Source organism: Cricetulus griseus, chromosome 2, assembly GCF_003668045.3.
Source record: "Cricetulus griseus strain 17A/GY chromosome 2, alternate assembly CriGri-PICRH-1.0, whole genome shotgun sequence".
Lineage (NCBI taxonomy): Eukaryota > Metazoa > Chordata > Mammalia > Rodentia > Cricetidae > Cricetulus > Cricetulus griseus.
The window spans coordinates 311,847,850-311,866,020 of record NC_048595.1 but is presented as its reverse complement, the minus strand read 5'-3'; the positions used below and the strand labels follow the sequence as shown (position 1 = coordinate 311,866,020).

Here is an 18,171-nt window from a genome sequence, read left to right as displayed (position 1 = left end):
AAAATGAACCATGTAACCGCAATGCAATCAAACTACAAAGTATTAACGAAAAGATGATGAGGAAATCCTCATATATTTTGAAATTGAGAAACAGATTTATATGAAACATATGGACCAAATAAATCTCAAAGAATATTTTAAAACACTTTATAATTAATAATAAATGCTGCATAAAAACTGCCGCATGAAATATCTGAAGCTATAAAGTGGTGTATAACTTTGATTTTACATGTCAAAAAATAAGAAGGTTCAGAAATTAATTATACAAGAATTTATCTTAAGAAATAGAAAAATATTGCCAATTAAATCCAAGGATAATTAAAGAAAGAAAAAAGAAAAGAAAGTCATAAGATAGAAAATATCAACAAACCAGATAGAAAATATCAACAAGCTAGGCTGTGGTGGCACACGCTTTTAATCCCAGAACTTGGGAGGCAGAGGAAGGCAGATCTCTGTGAATTCAAGGCCAGCCTGGTCTACAAAGAGAAACTCTATCTCAAAAGAAAGAAAGAAAGAAAGAAAGAAAGAAAGAAAGAAAGAAAGAAGGAAAGAAGGAAAGAAAGAAAGAAAGAGGAAGGGAGGGAGGGAGGAAGGAAGAAAGAAAAGGAAAAGAAAGAAAAGAAAAAGAAAACATCAACAAAGCCACAATTTATTTCAAAATATTAATAAAATTCTTCCCTCAGCAATGCATCACATGTCAACTAAATCCATCTGATTAGTTGTGTTATCAATTTGTTTTTTTTTTTTTTTTTTTTTGGGACAGGGTTTCTCTGTGAGCTTTGGAGCCTATCCTGGCACTTGCTCTGGAGACCAGGCTGGCCTTGAACTCACAGAGATCTGCCTGCCTCTGCCTCCCAAGTGCTGGGATTAAAGGCGTGCACCAACTTTTTTTTTTTTTTTTTTGGTTTTTCGTCAATTTGTTTTTTATCCACAGTAATGTTTTTGTGATATAGTCTCTACTATAATTACATAGGGCTTTTTGAAAACTTTGTACTTCTACTAACATTTGGCTTATATATTTATGAAGAAAAAACCCTTAGAATATAAATGCAAAGAATAAAAAAAGAGCGGATGAAAATTTATGCCTTATAAATACTTAAAAGATATTGAAAGAATGAACAATTCTAATCCTCCCCCCAAATTTTAAGGTTAGTTAAAATAGATACATTGTAAGCAAAATAAACTCCCACAGAGGTCTGAATACTCATTTATATCTGGATATTCACTTATAAGTAACTGAATAAGTAACTTATAAAAAATCTTTACTATGAGCTGGGCATAGTGTACATACCAGTCACCTCATAAAAAGTTGGAAGCGAGTCTGAGTTATACAGAGAGACTCTGTTTCCAAAATCCAAAACAAATAAATAAATAAATAATCAAATAAATACCTTACCATGAAAAAAAACTCCGCATTTGAAAGACTTCAAGAAATTTTACCAAATAGTTGAATAAGAAATAATGCAACAAATTCCTCCAGAGAATAATACAGGAAGGGATAATTTCCAATTTGTTTTATGAAGAAACCTGATCTTGATATGAAATTTGAAAAAAATACATTATAAGCAAGTATATTTCAGTCCAATGTCATTCATGAAAAAAACAAAATTCCTAAACATGTAGTAGAACCAAATCAAGCATTATTTTAAAAAAATAACATCATATCCATATTGAATGCAATTCAGGAGATCAAGATTTGTTTCTGTGTATTGGTCACTGTAATTCACATGAGCAAGATAAAAGAGAAAAGATGGTCATGTCTATAGTCACATAAAACCATTTTAATGAAATTGGCATTGATTCATAATGTTTAGAGAACAATCTTAGCAAATACAATAAAAACATATTGCCTTCAGGGCTTGTCTCTGATACTGGTCTATTGTGTTCTTGATCCAACGCACACTTGTTGAATCTCTCTCTTGCCCAACTCTGAAGGGGTGTTCACCTCACACCCTTACCTTAGTCTACGTGGGAGGCTAAAAATGATCAGAAAGTTGTTTTGCTAGAATGCAGTGAGAGAGGAACAGAGGAGATGATCTTCATAGCCAATATCTTTAATTGTGCAAAGCAGACAATACCTGAATGCAAAGATGTGTGCTGCACAATGAGAAACAACCCTAGGAACATTCTTGAGCTCTCTGGGGACATTTTCTCTGCTGTTAACACAGTTTCTTTAGATGGAGTATAATATGAATTTTTGGGTTATGGCTCAATACATGCTAAGATAGCCATTCTCTGTCGCTGTTTGTAGTGGTTTGAATAAGGCCCCTATAAGGCTCACAGATTTGAAAGCTACATCTTTAGGGAGTGGCACTATTTGAAAAGATTAGGAGGTGTGGCCTTGTTGAAGGAAGTATGTCATTGGGGGTGGGCCTTGAGGTCTTGAAAGCCTAAGCCAGACCCAGTATCTCGGTCATCCTGCTTCCTGTGGGCCAGGATGAAAAACTCTCAGCTCCTTCTCCAGCATCATATGTCTGCCTGTGTGTCAGTCTGCACGCCACCATGCTTCCCACCATGATGATAATGGACTAAACCTCAGAACCTGTAAGCCAGCCCCAATTAGATGCTTTCTTTATAAGAGTTGCCATAGTCACAGTGTCTCTTTACAGCACTAGAACAGTGACTAAGACATTGCTGGTAATTCAACATAGTCTCTCAGTGATCCAGGCTGCTTATTCATATATGCAGTCTCCACATCCTGTGGCCCTTTCCTGGAATAAGTTCTGCCTTATTCATAGCACCCCATTTTCTCATCCATTCCCAAGCTCCCCTGTCTTCAGTAAACTGGCTCTGGACAAAAGCATCTTTCTTTTGAGAAGCCTCCCCTGTTGTCTTCACTGGACCTTCCTTAATCCCCTAATAGCATTTATTACACTGTAGTAGATTTGAATTTCCTGAGGATGGTCCCAGGCTGGAGATGTAGGTCTGTGTTTGCTTCCTTGCCCAGCATGCACCTCTAGAGCCCTGGGTTTGACCTCTACAATTGAATGGGGGTACTTATGTCTTTATATTTATTCTTCTTAGTATCTAACCTTAATAAAAGTTTATTAAGTGTAGAAATAATTAGTAAATGAACACATCAGTGATTGATTAGGTGGATCTATCTCGGCAGGGCTCTGTTTTCTTATTACTACCTTTTGGGTGCTCTGTTCAGCACTCCTGAACTCATTCTAGCTAGTAATGAAACTGTCTCTGCTTGAGTACACTGAATTTACAATCAATAATGAACTCTAAATTGAATTTCTAATTGCTTTTATAATGCTACTACATTCACAGGCATTCCCAACACTGACTTCTAAATTTGTGGCATAACCTTCATTTCTAATTCCATCCTATTTCTGTTGAGTGACAAGTTAGAGAAAGAACAGCATGAGTTGAACATTTTGAGGAATAACCTCAATTAAATATGTAAAAGAGCCTGGGAAAAAATAAGAATCAGTCTAGGACCAAAATTAATTCCTAATTAAGTTTTGTCGTTTAATACCAAAACAAGTAAAGGACAGCAGAGTTGCCAGGAAAATGGAAAAAAACGAATTCTTCCCACTTCTTCCCAGGCTTTTCCTCCAAAGAAATCGGCAGAACTTACTGTTATTTATAGCAGACTGGAGCAAGGGAAGAGGCTAATGTCCCACTGTACTAGTCACTGAGGAGGTAAGAGCTAAGCACAACCATGCCCTTTTCCATGGTATCCGGGGATACTGAAGTTTAGCACAGGGAGTTGGACATACCTGTAGGCAGTTCCAGTCCTCTGTTCCTCAGCAAAGTCCAGCTCATCAGGCAGGGGTCAGAGCAAGCAAGACTGTGTAAGTTTCAGTGGTGGATTTGTTCAGGCAAGTGCTTCACAACTCTGAGCATACTGAAGTTGCCCAGAGCTTTAAAGCAAAAGTATATCAATGCCCAGATGCTGTCCTAACAGTAAAACCAGACTCTGCAGAGGTGTGGGTGATGTTGATATGTTCTCAAGGCTCCCTAGGGTGTTTCTGAAGTACTCCAGAGTCTAGAGCCAGCCACAGGAGCAGAGACTATGATTTTTTAAAAGCTAATAAGGTGCCTACATTTGGTATGTCTTTCTTTAAAGAAATGTTTTAACATTTACACTTAACAGTTATATAGTTTTGTTTCTTTTGTTGTATAAGAGCACAACAGAGAAATCAGCATTTTGGAATTATCTCAAATGATAGCTGTATTCCTAGGAGAAGAGACTCCTGGAGACACAGCCGCTTAAATCAGTCAGGAGTAGTCACAGCAGAAGTCTTAAACATAAGCCTTGCTAGGTAGATAGAATGCAGACATGCAGAAGAGGTGGGGATGGCAGAGGGGAAGCAGTCCAAAGTGTGAGAAACAGCCAAAGCAAATGAGAAGAAGGAAAATCCAGAGAAAAGGGCCACAGAGCTTGATGATGGTAGCTGCAGGGGCAGTCTGAGCCAGTTGTCTAGGAGGGTACATGGGAACAGGCTAAGTACACAGCCCTTCCAAACATCTGTACCACTGAAAACAGCTGGGTCTAGGTTTCTTTAATTTCTGGAAAACTCAACTGCAAGTAGTATTTAATTGAGCACCAGCTACACACCAGACATGTTTTCTTAGCATTCTGTTTATGTACCAACTAATCCTTACAACTCCATATTCTCTATTATTATCTTTATTCTACAGATGATGAAAGTGAGGCACAGTGGGCTGGCATCTGACTTTCCTTCTTATAAATGAGTTCCCATGAAATATTTACTGGATAGTGAATTAGATTCACTAACTACAGGAATAGGCTCCAAGAAATGCATTGGGTGGTGATTTAATTGTTCTGAAGCATCATAGCATTTACTGATAATAGATGGTAGAGGACAGCACTGCCTCTAGTCTCCAGATGCAACTAAGAGGCACAGCAAATATGGGACAGGTAGCTGCTGTCATGTCACTCCACGGCATACAGTCTTACATAAACTTTCCTTTATGGTTCTGGAAATCGAACCCACAATCTTTCATGTGCTAGACAAATACCATTTTTATTTGCTTGTTGTTGTTGTTGTTGTTGTTAGAAATACATTCCAAAACACACATATGTAGCATAAACTAGTAACATAGCTTATTCATTATTAAGCATTTTGTACCTTATGTGGTTGTGTTATCCTTTAATACAACTGAAAGTGTAGTAGGGTTTTTCCCAGTGTCATCACAAACATGTAAACAATTCACTGAGCTATGATGTTATGATGACTACAGTGACACTAGCAAAAGGAAGTCCCCAGATCCATTCTACTCTCCTAGGACCATGGTTGTTTATGTGGTCCACAGTTAACCAAACGCCATTCCGTGGTACATGAATGTAGTTATAATAGAAGTTACTTGTGTAAGAGGAGGCAGCTACATGTACTTGGAAATAAAGTCAGATAGGGATTGGGGCGCCAAGGAGTCTGTTCTTCCTATTTTGTGAGTATAGAGAGTTTATTGAGATTTATTTGAACGAGTAGTGTGATAATGAAAGCTTGATAAAGCCAGTCTGGAAGGAAAATAGGAGGGGTTGAGAATGGGCAAATAAAAGAGGCAAGCATCAGACCGCTGGCCCTTTAGGAAGCAGATGGGGTGGGTGGTCCAAAACTGGGTTTGGTGGCAACTGTGGGAACAAACTGCACTGATGCAAGAGTCAAATTGAGGGTCTTGGTGAGTCAAGGATGTCTTAGTGACTGGGAAATGTGGGAAGACCAGGAAGGCAACCCAGGAGAGGGAAGATGCAAAAATAAACTTCAATCTTACTTTTAATTTAAGGGCTGCTGAGTGTCCTAGATATGTTACTGCATTGGCTATCCTGACTTTAGTTTTTTAACTTTATTTTATATTGAGCCTTATATTTAAGGCAGATGGCAATATTGATTTCTGTATCTTTACATTTACTTACTCTAATAATTAATATATTATTTTACTACCGTAACATATAATTATTGGTATCATTCACTGTAGGTTATCAGATGAGGATGAAGAAGGCAAGACCAAGAAGGAGTGTATCATCTCTGACCCCTCCTTTTCCATGGTGACAGTCCAACGGGAAGACAGTGGAATAACCTGGGAGACCAATTCAAGCAGATCTTCCACTCCTTGGGCTTCAGAAGAAAGCCAAACTTCTGGCATATGTAGCTTGGAAGGGTCGGCTCTGAATTCTCCTCCAGGCAATGTTTCCTTTATTGTGGATGAAGTTAAAAAGACGAGGAAAAGAACTCATAAGTCCAAGCGTGGTTCTCCATCATTGCGTCGGAAAGGCAGCAAAAAACGAAATTCTCTGGAATTGCAAGATGTTCTGGCAAACAAGGAAGATGGTCCTTTAATTTCAGAAAGCAGAGTGCTCAATACTGAGAATGAGAAGTCACCTATTGGCACTTACGATAAAACAAGAAGGAAGAAGACAACATCCAATATGCCTCCCATCACTGGGGCAATATACAAAGAGCACAAGCCATTAGTGTTGAGGCCAGTCTACATAGGAACAGTACAATACAAAATTAAGATGTTCAATTCAGTTAAAGAAGAATTAATTCCTCTACAATTTTATGGGACGTTGCCAAAAGGTTATGTAATTAAGGAAATACATTACAAGAAAGGGAAAGATGCATCCATTAGACTAGAGCCGGATTTGAGCAACAGTGGTTCTAACATAGTTTCCCAAAGAAGTAAATTAGCAGCCCAAAGCCCAGAAGATAATACGGCAAGACAGCTTGCTCCACCCTGGAGAGGAGCCCTCTCCAAAGGGTCAAAGTCCATGACCTCATTATTCAGTCATGAAGAGCAAAAGAAAATGAATGTCGACTCTCCCTTAAATGCCACATCTGCAACCGAGCACAAATTGTCCTCTTATTCCAGAAATGACACAGCCGATCAAGAACACCCAAGACCTCTACAGACAGTGCCACAGCATCCAGCTGATGAATTGAAGACCCAGAGAACAGAGCCACCCAGCACACCAGCAACCACATTCCTCGAAAAAGCAAAGGAAGAATTGGAACCAGACTCACAAGGAATAGAAAGTTCAGAGAATGATGCTTCGGTGTTCTCAGGCTCAGCTGCTGATGTAAAACAGGAAGGCATGGTTTCTGTCAACCATTCCATGTCATGGGAGGCAGAGGAGTCTTTGGAGACAGGACCACCAAGACTGCCACCATCCATCCTAGAAAGGTTTGAGCCAGTCAAGGAAGAGCTAGAGACAACTTCAGCAGAAAAGATAAAATCAGCCTTTGAACACTTTACCTCACCTGAGCCCATAGCCCATACAGAGGAGGAGCATGCGCCTGAGCCCATAGCCCACAGAGAGGAGGAGCATGCGCCTGAGCCCATAGTCCACAGAGAGAAGGAGCATGCGCCTGAGCCCATAGTCCACAGAGAGGAGGAACATGCACCTGAACCTATAGCCCATAGAGAGGAGGAGCATGCGCCTGAGCCTATAGTCCGCAGCGAGGAGAAGCATGCACTTGAGCCCATAGTCCACAGAGTCGAGGAGCATGCGCCTGAGCCCATAGTCCACAGAGAGGAGGAGCATGCGCCTGAGCCCATAGTCCACAGAGAGGAGGAGTATGAGCCTGAGCCAGTAGCCCATAGAAAGGAGGAGCATGCGCCTGAGCCACCTGTCTCCCGAGCATCACAGGAACTAGAGAAGGGAGTGGAAGTCACCCATACCACTGAACCTGAAGACTCTAGTCTAGAAGAAGAGATCATAGAACTTGATTATCCAGAAAGTCCATTAGTTTCTGAGGAGCCTTTCCCATCGCCTTGGTCCCCTGAGGTGGAGCGCAGAGAAGAGTCCATTCTACCATCACAGATGACATTCACACCTGAACATGTCTCTTTGTCCGAGGAGGAAAGAGAAGAAAACGAGTCTGTTTCTACCGATTCCGCTTTTGTATCAGAGTATTCGGTCCCACGGGATTTGAACCGTGAACTAGAGAAGCAAGAAACTGAGGCAGTTTTTCTCTCTGATGTGAAATCCAGCTCTGAACCTGGAGTTTTCTCAGAGGAGGAGGATGAACGCGAGTCTTATTCCCCAGCTGTGGCATCTGAATCTGAGCACTCTCTCTCTCCATCCACCATTGAGAAGACATCTGCATCCCAGTCCCCGCCCTTTTCACCAGTCACACCAGACCATCTGGTCCTGTCTGGAGATGAGGCCCCAGAGAGCAGGTGTCACACACCAGGGTCTGCATCTGCTACTGAGTATTCAGTTCCAGCGGAGGCTGCACAAGAGTTGCTGGTGAGAACAGGTGACCACAAGTCCCCATTAAAGTCTCAAGATGTTTCTGAGCCGAAGATTCTGACAGAAGAAGAGACTGAGGACTCTGGGCCACACTCCCCAGGCCTGGATGCTGCTTCTGAATGCTCTCATTCTCCGTTGCTAACTGAGAAGGCTTCTGAATGTCACTTCCCACCACCACCCCTGGCTGCCACACGGAGACATGCAGCAGTGTCGGAAGATGGGGGTCTAGAAAGTGAACATGACACATCAGATTCAAAACTGACATTTAAATCCTCAACTCCACAAGACGAAACACAGGGATCTCCCCCCAAAACAACTGATGGAATGCCCCAATTCAAACCAAAAGGCCTTTCTGAATCGGTGACTCTGTTAGAAGAAGAAAAGGGAGATGTTGGGTCACCTTCATCGGATGTGGTGTCTGCGTCACACGCTGTCCCACCACACACAGCTGAGATGCTTTCTGAATGCCAGGCCCCACTTCCTTCAGCTACCACATCCGAACATATGGTCCTCCCAGAAGAAGGGACCACAGGGGGCCAGCGGTACCCGCTTTCCTCCACACCTGCTTCTGAACGCGCAGTACCAACACCGTCTGTAACACCAGAGTCCCAGGAGGAAGAGGTTGTCCCCACATCCCCTCTGCTTTTAAAAGGTGCCGCCTCACCCACAAATCTATCAGAGAAAGAGCAGGAAGAGGGAGACATTGGGCCCTTCTCCCCCGATTCTGCATTTGTATCGGAATTCTCATTCTCACCCTACCCAACTCAGGAGATAGAGAAAAGAGAGCTGGGGCGTGATTCTCCACTGTGCTTGACATCACCATCTGAGCATACTGTTTTGTCAGATGAGGACACAGAAGAGGCTGAGCTTTTTTCTCCAGATTCAGCATCACAAGTTTCCATCCCACCATACAGAATCCTAGAAGCAGAGCAAAATGAGATCCAGGCAGACTCATCACTAACTGTGAGATCTACTCCAGAATATCCCTACTTCTCAGAAGCAGATGAGGATGAGTCAGGATCATTGGTGCACACGCCTGTGCCCGAGCATTTTGATCCATCACAGGAACAAAAGGCTGAGCCCTTCCCGTTCATGCCTGTACCTGAAGACCAGAGCCTGCCATCTTCAGCAAATGAAACAGGTCAAGCAGAAATTATGCCAGATGCTCCAACAATTTCAACATCTGTATCCGAATATCTCATCCTGGCCCAGCAGCAGAAAACCCAAGCGTCCCTGGAGCCCGAGGCTGAAGATTTGGTACCACCGCCACCTTTAACCAGTGGGTGGGAGAAGGGGGATGCTAAGAGTAGTTCAGCAGCAGCTACAAAAGCTGCTTCTTCATCTGCACTGTCATCAGTGGTAGAGAAGGAAGCCGAGCCCGTTTTGCCCACACCTCAGTCCTCAGTTCCACCTGAGTCAGCCCTCAGTGTCCTTAAGACAGAACGGGAACCCAAAGCATCACTAACTCTAAAATCTGCACAGGAACAGATGGCTTTGCCAAAAGTCAGGAGGGAAGAAACTGTGCCGGGTTCTCAAGAAGCAGCAGCACATGCATTACAGGATCTGACACTGGAGCCGCGGCCCCCAAATGTTCCAGGGTCTGGGATGAAGTATTCAGTTTTGTCTGACTCGGTAGAGGAGCCAAAGGCGGATGTCAAACCCAATTTAGCTCCAACTGTGACTTCTGAACTAGAACACAGAATGTTGTCAAAGAATGAGCCTGAAGTGGCAAAACCATATTCACCTCCAGAGGAAACATCTATTTCTGGGCATGAGGTTTTATCTGGAGTGAAAACGGAAGTGAAGCAGGACTCCAGAATAACCAGGGAACTTCCTGCAGTTTCGTCCGTAGTAGAAAGGGAAGTTGATCATCATCCACCTGCACCGCCGGCATTTTCAGCTTTGTCAGAAGAAATGCAGAAAGAAACTGAAGCCAGCTTTTCAGCCACCATAGTGCCAATAGCTAAGCTTGATTCGAATTTAACTGAATCGGGCAGAGACGAAACCCTGACAGATTCATCTCCCACCAGCCCCGAGGGACACCTGGGCTTAAAGCGAGCAGGGAAGAGTGAATTAGGAAGAGACTCGTCACCACTCATCACATCCATAGCTGAGCACTCAGTACTCATTGGGGAAGAAAAAGAACCAATTAAAGGTGCTGCTGCTGTCGTAGACAGCTCTTTATCGGGAGGTTCAGCTTGGCTAGGAGCAGAGACAGAAACAAAATTAGATTCATCTCTGAGTCTATCATCTCTGTCGGAGCATTCTGTTTGGTCAAGAGTAGGAACTGAAGATGTTAAACCTGGGTTGCCAATATCCAAAGTACCAGCAGATGTGTCTGGGGAAGCCAGGGCAGAAGACATACAAGGCCTTCCCTTCTCTCCAGATCTCAATCCTGAACGCTCAAATTCATCACAGAAAAAGAACTTGGTGTCTGTCTCAGAGGTGTCAAAGCCTCAACCCAAACTTCCCATCAACTTAGGTGGTGAAGTAAAGAAAGAAGACAGTGAGCTTCCTCTATCACAAATGTCACCTGCACCCAAACACACAGCTCCGAATGACAAACCTGAGGAGATAATAAGGTCTCCTGAGTCTGAAAATTTTATGTCAGATGATTTAGCCCCATCATTACCGGCCCTTAGGGATGAGGTGAACAAACAAGCAGAGGAGACATCTTCTTTAGTGTTGGGGAGCTTCCTGTCAGGAAAGCGAGAGCTCATAAAGCTCCCTCCAGAGCCTGAGAAGAAAGATGAACAGTTATCACAAGCACCAACTGGTGGGTCAGAACCCATTGGTAGTAGAGGTAGAAGTGGATCCTTAGGGATAGAACCAGTGAAACCTCTTGTAACAGAACTAGGGTCTTCTGTCTTAGGAAAGGGCCCCACTGAGCTTAGGGACAGAGGAAAAGAACAAGAAGAAAACAGGGAGTTTCCTGCACCTGCCACATCTCCATTAGAGACTGCCTCTTCTGATCTCTCTTTAGGGCAAACAGAGCTTGAAAAAACCCTACATGAGGGGCAAGCTGTTAAGGTGCCTGATATGAACAGCTCTTTTGCAGATAAACCAGATCTGGGTATTCAACAATTCTCAGACAGGAAAGAGACTATGGAGCAATCCAAATCATTTATGACAACTGAGCCTGCTGAAGTTACAGGAACAAATGTGAAGGAGACTCTCTTTTCTCTAAAGGATAATCACACCTGGATGCTGGAAAAACCAGACAACTTGGCCAATGAGCATGAAGATAGAAAACCAGAGTCTGGGTGGCTGGAGTTCCCCAACAGCAATGATCTGATGCCAGGGAAACTAGAGGCTGCTCCATTGGATACAGATCACACATCTGGAATCAGAAAGCAGGCTCTACCACAAGCTATGGGACAACTCCATTTACCAAGGCAAGAACAAGAATCTACCCTTCACGTATCTAGTGGCAAGATAGAAACCTCATCCACTAAGACTTCCCTTTCTGAAGAAATAAACTTGCCTCAGGAACCACAGCCCGTGGTTCCAGCTGGAAAGGCAGAGAGAGGCAGAGAAGAGGAGAGGCAGATCAGTTCTTTCACACAGAGTGAAAGTCCGATATCAGAGAAAACTAATACAGAATTTCTCAGGCCCTGCCAAGAAGAAACCCAGGAGGAAATCAAACCGCCTCTTGAAAGAACTCTCCAGAAATCAGAGCCTGGCCCATCCAAGGAAAAGGTCAAGGCAGAAACTCCCCATATTCCTGCCAGAGCAGCACGTTTCCCTGCCAAAGTTGCAGAACCTACACTGGGCAAAGACCAAGAAGCAAGCACAGTACCAGTGTCTTGTGAGAAGCCATCTCAAGAACCCAAATGGGTCCAGACTGTAGATGATGCTGGTGAAAGGAGAAAACCATCCCCTGACCAGAAAATATCCACCCCAAGTAAATCTGGCCCTGCAGTCACAGCACAACAACTCCCGGAGACACCAGACACGACACAAAGGCCATCTGAGAAGTCATTGGTGGCTGAGCAAGGTCTTCCTGCAGAGAAGGGGAAGAAAGGAATGTCATCCTTCAAATCATGGATGTCTAGTTTATTGTTTGGATCAAGCACGCCGGATAACAAGGTCAACGACAAAGAAGACTTAGAAGCCCAGCCTAGTCCCTCTGCAGAGAAAACAGCAGTGGCCACAGAGCTGAAAGGTGCAGTTCCTGCTGAGGTTAACACAGTTAAACTGGCTGAAGAACCCAAGGGTGTGTCAGTTAAAGCCAGCGAAAGTCAAGACCTCAAAGAAAAACTCACATTTTTATCAAATACAGACGTTTTAAACCAGCCAGAATCCAATACTGACAATTATGGGAAGAAAGAACCTCCAGGCTATTCGGAGGGAAAGGGTGTGAGCTCAGCTATATCAGCTGGTGACAAACAACTTGGAATTGAACATTGTTCTCCCTTGGGTGAGAAACTGGTTATGGAAGAAGCCCCAGATACTATTGCTCTTAATGTTACTGAGAGCCAAAGACACCAGAAGCCACAAATCTCTCCTCCTTCTACATGGAGGATTTCTGCTCTTAAGGAAGAACCCAACAGTGGTCTCAATGAAACATTGCTCTTGTCATCTGACATAGAAGATAAAATGCCACAACAGTCAAAATCAGCTCCATTCCACCTCACAAGCATGAAGGAATCAGAGAAGCCAGCGCCAGTGATTTTGCCAGTGGAATCAAAAGGCAGTTTAATTGATCTTGGTGAAGACAGACTAAGAAAAGAAATGCCAAAACCCACTGCTTTGAAACATCATGAAGAGGAAGTCAAACATCCAACCGAGGAGAAGGATAGCTGGGAAATTAGATCATTTTCCCTGGCAGAGAAGAGGGAGCTGGCAGAGAGACAAGAAATCATGGCTCCCTTGGAGCTTAGGAAAAATGAGGTGGCAGGAAAGTTGCAAATGACGCCGGAATCTCGACCTTTTAAATTGGAAGAATCAAAAGCCGCTGAGAAGCTGGAACAGCACATTTCTCCAAGTGAAGAGCTCATGGAAAAACCCAGTGTGACTCCTGCTTTGGAAGAGAAGACATGGGCATTTTCAGAAGGAAAGAAGCAGGGACACAGGCCCTGCTCTCCAACTGTAGCCATGCCTGTGCCCGAAGCATCAGCTGTGTCTTTGAGTGAGGCCCAATCACCTTCATTGGTTAAAGTACCACCAGTTATTGAGCAACCAGAACACATATCCATGGAGGTATACACAGAAATTAGGGAGAGAAAGGCAGCAGAAACCCAACTGCATCCCCTGGAAGAAAGTAAAATTTTAGTAGAAAAAAGCAAGTCTTCTGGTGTGGAGCCTCCCCACAGGGAGGAAATGGTTGCCCACCCTGTGACTCAGAAGGGAAATCTGGAGTTGGAGAAGTCAAGTGAGAATAGAGGGGCTCTCAAAGAGGAGAGGAGGCAGTTTGTGGAGCCAGTGTTGTCCTCCGGTGCTTCACTGGCCACTGCTGATGAAGGTATGCTGTCAAGATCTCTATCTAAGGATGCTGAAAGGACCCCAGAGCACATTCCCGGTGAAACAGAGCATTTGAGAACACCACCCACTCAGCTGTCATCTGTAGAACCACAAACCCTTGTTTCAGGGACTTCTCTGGAACATACGGTTAAGAAACCAGAAACATGGTCAGAGAGGCCTACAGTTCACACTATCCAGACATCTAAAGATCATCCAGCTGGGATGCCAAAACAGTCAGTGCTTGTTTCAAAGCATCACTTGGAAGCTGTGGAGGACATGTGCAGAAATGATCCGCTCTCTTCAGCATCGAGCAACTACACTCAGTTTATGCTTAATGCATCAGCAATCAGTGCTGATGGAACTACGCCTATGAGAGGCACACCCAAGGAGCTCGAAGGCACCTCTGTGAGAGATGAAGAATTTGCAGTAACCAGCAAGCCAGCCGGACTTTCGGAGGATCAGAAGAGTGCCTTTAGCATCATTTCTGAAGGCTGCGAGATACTGAATATTCATGCTCCAGCTTTCATCCCTTCCGTGGATCAGGAAGAAAGTGAACAAATGCAAGATAAGTTACAGTATTTGGAGGAGAAAACATCATTTAAAACTACATCACTGCATGATGATAGTGAAGCAGTCGCTTCCCATAAAACACAGAAAGGTAACTTAGAAGATTCTGATAGGAAAGTCACGTCACTGGCAGAAAACGAGCCAAAGGAAACTCATAAAACAAAAGAGGAGATAGCCACAGAGTCAGAAACAGGTGACTTCACTTTTATTCAACCCACAGTTTCCACCGAAGAGGATTATTTTGAAAAATATACTTTGATTGATTATAACCTTTCCCTAGACTCAGAAAAGCAGAAATTAACTGTTGAAGGATTCTCAAAGGAAACCACGGAAGCAGCGGCTTCTTTCCAAGAACGTTCAGATGAATGCACCCTAGAAAAAGAATATGACTTAGTGAAGTTGCATGAAAGCTTTTACGGGCCAGAACAGGACCACAGCGAACTATCTCAGGGAGAGATGCAAGAGTCTTTGGTCACTCAAAAACCAGACGATGGGAACGTTGTGAAGGGCGTCAGTAGAGATGTGGACTCCAGGTCACCTGGGATGCCTTTGTTTGATGTGGAGGAAGGAGTTCTAGCAAGAAGCCCGATATTTCCTACCACCACCAAGGCTGTTAACCCGGAGCTTCTTGAGGAGCCACCTGCACTTGCATTTTTATATAAGGACCTGTATGAAGAGGCGTTTGGGGAGAAAAGGGAAGGGGAGACGGCTTCTGAAGGAGGCAGTGTAGATTCTGAAGCATCATTTCCAAGGAGACATTCTGACACCGATGATGGAACAGGTATGTATTTTGAGAAGTATATACTCAGAGATGACATTCTTCATGACACATCCGTAACTCAGGAGGATCAAGGCCAAGGCCTGGAAGAAAATCCAGTTGGTGAGAATGACTCACATCAACTGAGAGTTGCAGAAAGAGAAATTGGGAGAAAGCCTGGAACTAGTTTTTGGGAGAAGAATGTGGAAGAACAGCACAAGGCTGTTGACAGGGAAGGTGACTCCGTGGGCCACAGGGAGACCCGTGATGAAGTGGTGATGGAGCAGAAAGCTCCCATTACAGAGGAGGTCAGAGCGGTCACCCAGAAGATGAGTTATGCAGTTCCATTTGAAGACACCTGCAGTGTTCTAGAGAGTGTAGATGAACCAAGCAGCCATGGTAACCAAGCAGGAAATGCCAGTCCAGAGGTCCAACTGAACGTCCCAGTGCAAGTGTCTTTCCCAGAGGAAGAGTTTGCAGCTGGTGCCACTTATGCTCCAGAAATACCACAAGAACTCATCCCATCTGAGCCACATGAAGAGAGGTTCCACAATATCCCTGTCCAGGATGAGTACGAGTTCATTGACTCTCTGAATCAAGAAATGGTCAGTCGAGGCATCTTACCAGAACCATCTTCAGAATCCACACCTGAAGATGTGTTATCTCAAGGACCAGAATCCTCCGAGCACATCAAGGAACATGAATTCATGAATGAGGAGGAACCAAGTATGTCTGCTGAACAGAAAGATTTGCACAGAAGGAGGACAGAAAATGACCTATCTGCACCAGAGCCCGTTATAGATAAGATGCAGAAGGAACGGACAAAGGCCCAGGTTGACTCTTACTGCTACACCTGCAAAAGCCCTGTCTCTGAAATGGACAAGGTCTTGGATATTCACAAAGACCACGAGGTTTCAGCACTTGACACAGCTATAAGTGCTGTGAAGGTAAACCAATTGAACGCACACAAATTACACATACTGGGTTTGCTTTCACGTTTTCTTTAAAATGACCAAAATTTGATAGTCATTTTAAGCAAAAGGTTCTGAAAAAAAGTGCGAATATTTCACTAAGAATTTAGTTAAGACTATCTTATTTATTTTTCTTACAGGAATTTTTCTAGGTTCTTGGGATATCAAGAAATAACATGGGGCTATTGCCACCAAGGAGCTTACTATCTCATAGCAAAGACCCTTAATCTTATAAAAATGTAAAATGTTTTAATCTCGGTAATTATACACTTGCATACCGAACGAGTTACTTTCTGTCATCAATAATATTCTCCTTTAAGTATACATCTACTGCACTGACCAATTCTCTTCTAAGTGTTACAAATTCTTGAAATACTAAGATTTTGCTTTTCATCATATCCCACCTCCCCAGGATGCTGTTGAGAAGCATAGAGTCTGAGCATCCACCTACCTCTCAATCACCTATTTCACTCCTCCACTCTACATATAGCAGCCAGAATGATCTTAAAATTAGCAAATAATAACAAAATTTGAGCACATTCTCTGTGCCAGGCCTGTGATGAGCTTTTTGTATACAGAATATATTATAATTGTCGTAGCTTCCCATCACAGTTTACAGATAATGGAATAGGCTTGGGGAGTTGGTGTTTGCTGAGGTCACAAGAGTCAAAGCTGGGATTGATACCCAGTTTGGCCTGACACTGGACCTTGTGCTCTTGGCTGTGTGTCCATACTGTTTGGCTCAGTGCCTTGCTATCAGTGGTTCTCAAACAATCCTTCAATGATGTTGCTGTTAAATAATTTTCAGGATCATTTTGATTAAATATGATAGAATTTTAGAATCTGGGTATTTTTTTCTATCAAACTAATTCCCTTTCATTTCTCTAGGGCAAGATTTCATTGACATTTTTTCTGGTTAAAGTTGGGAGGAAGGGGCAAGGCAACCTTTTTTATGAAATGACACATATCAGGTGCATTAACTCTGCTGAAAGATGCTTCATTTTAGGCTTACATTTTCTTTGAAGACTAACAGCTACTGGTCACTGTCTGCTCAGTTTCCCTTTTTTATTAATTATGCTTTGTTCTTATCTAAGTTTTGCCAAAATGTTGACAATTTTAAAAGTCCAAAAATAATACTCTGATCTCTTCAGATCATATAAATGTTTCAATTTTAAAAAAACAGTTCAAAAGTGGGAATATGGTGTCATCTTTAAAACAATATTTTAAAGGCTTTTTGTTGTTTGATGTTTTCTAAGGAATGTGGGAAGGAGAAAAGAACTGGTGAGTAAATATAGGAAGGCTTGCTTTTTTTCCCCATTAAGTTACCTGTGAAAATTGAGAGTTGGAGGTAACTTTCAAAATAAAAGAGAAAAGCTTGGGACTAGAGAGATGACTCATCAGCTAAGAGCACTTCCTGCTCTTCCAGAGAACCTGGGTTCAGTTTCCGGCACCCACATGGTGCCTCACAGCTATGTATAACTGCTTTCCAGGGAACACAGGGCCCTCTTCTGATCAGGCAGACGTGTGGTGCACATACACACATGTTGACAAAACACTCATATAAATAAATAAATAAATAAATAAATAAATAAATAAATCTAAAAAGAATTAAAAAATGGATATGTAATAGGTGGATGTTTGTGTCTCTTCTGAGACCATTGGCTGCAGTTTCCTGAAACCCCTGCTCTTCCTCCTTTCCCTATTCGCCATCATGATGATTGTCGTTATTAATTCATCTTCATCCTTGGTTCACTTCTTTCCCGCTTTCGGTGTTCATTGATCTCCTGTTCTATGTCAGGAAGGACGCCAATCATTGGGAGTGAGAAAGAAAGAAAGAAAGAAAGAAAGAAAGAAAGAAAGAAAGAAAGAAAGAAAGAAAGAAAGGGAAATGAGGAGATGGACTTAGCGGTTCCTCAGATCAGTGCTGGATTTTAGCAGTGCAGGATGCCAAGAAACTAAGCTTTTGGGAGTTCATCAGTTGGGGGAGGGTAGTGGGAGGGCTGGGGAAAAAGTCTCTAAAAGCTGAAGCTTGGCTGAGCCTTGATGACGTAGAGATTGTCCATTAGTCAATAGCGGAGAGAACATTCTAGAAATGGAAGCCAGGCGTTGGTGGCACAGGCCTTTAATCCCAGGACTCGGGAGGCAGAGGCAGGCGGATCTCTGTGAGTTCGAGGCCAGAAATG

The 18,171-nt window shown here is 43.0% G+C and overlaps 1 protein-coding gene across 2 annotated transcripts in view; it reads left to right on the top strand.

Moving 5' to 3' along the window:
• Positions 1–18,171, top strand: part of Cmya5 (cardiomyopathy associated 5) — a 100,766-nt gene that overhangs the window by 33,548 nt on the left and 49,047 nt on the right. The window contains exon 2 of one of the 2 annotated variants that reach the window (XM_027401725.2): positions 5,953–15,964. In XM_027401725.2, coding sequence (XP_027257526.1) covers positions 5,953–15,964 — 10,012 coding nt within the window. Of the gene's footprint in view, positions 1–5,952; positions 15,965–18,171 lie in introns of those variants that run through there. The other variant, XR_004768510.1, reaches the window with a different exon arrangement.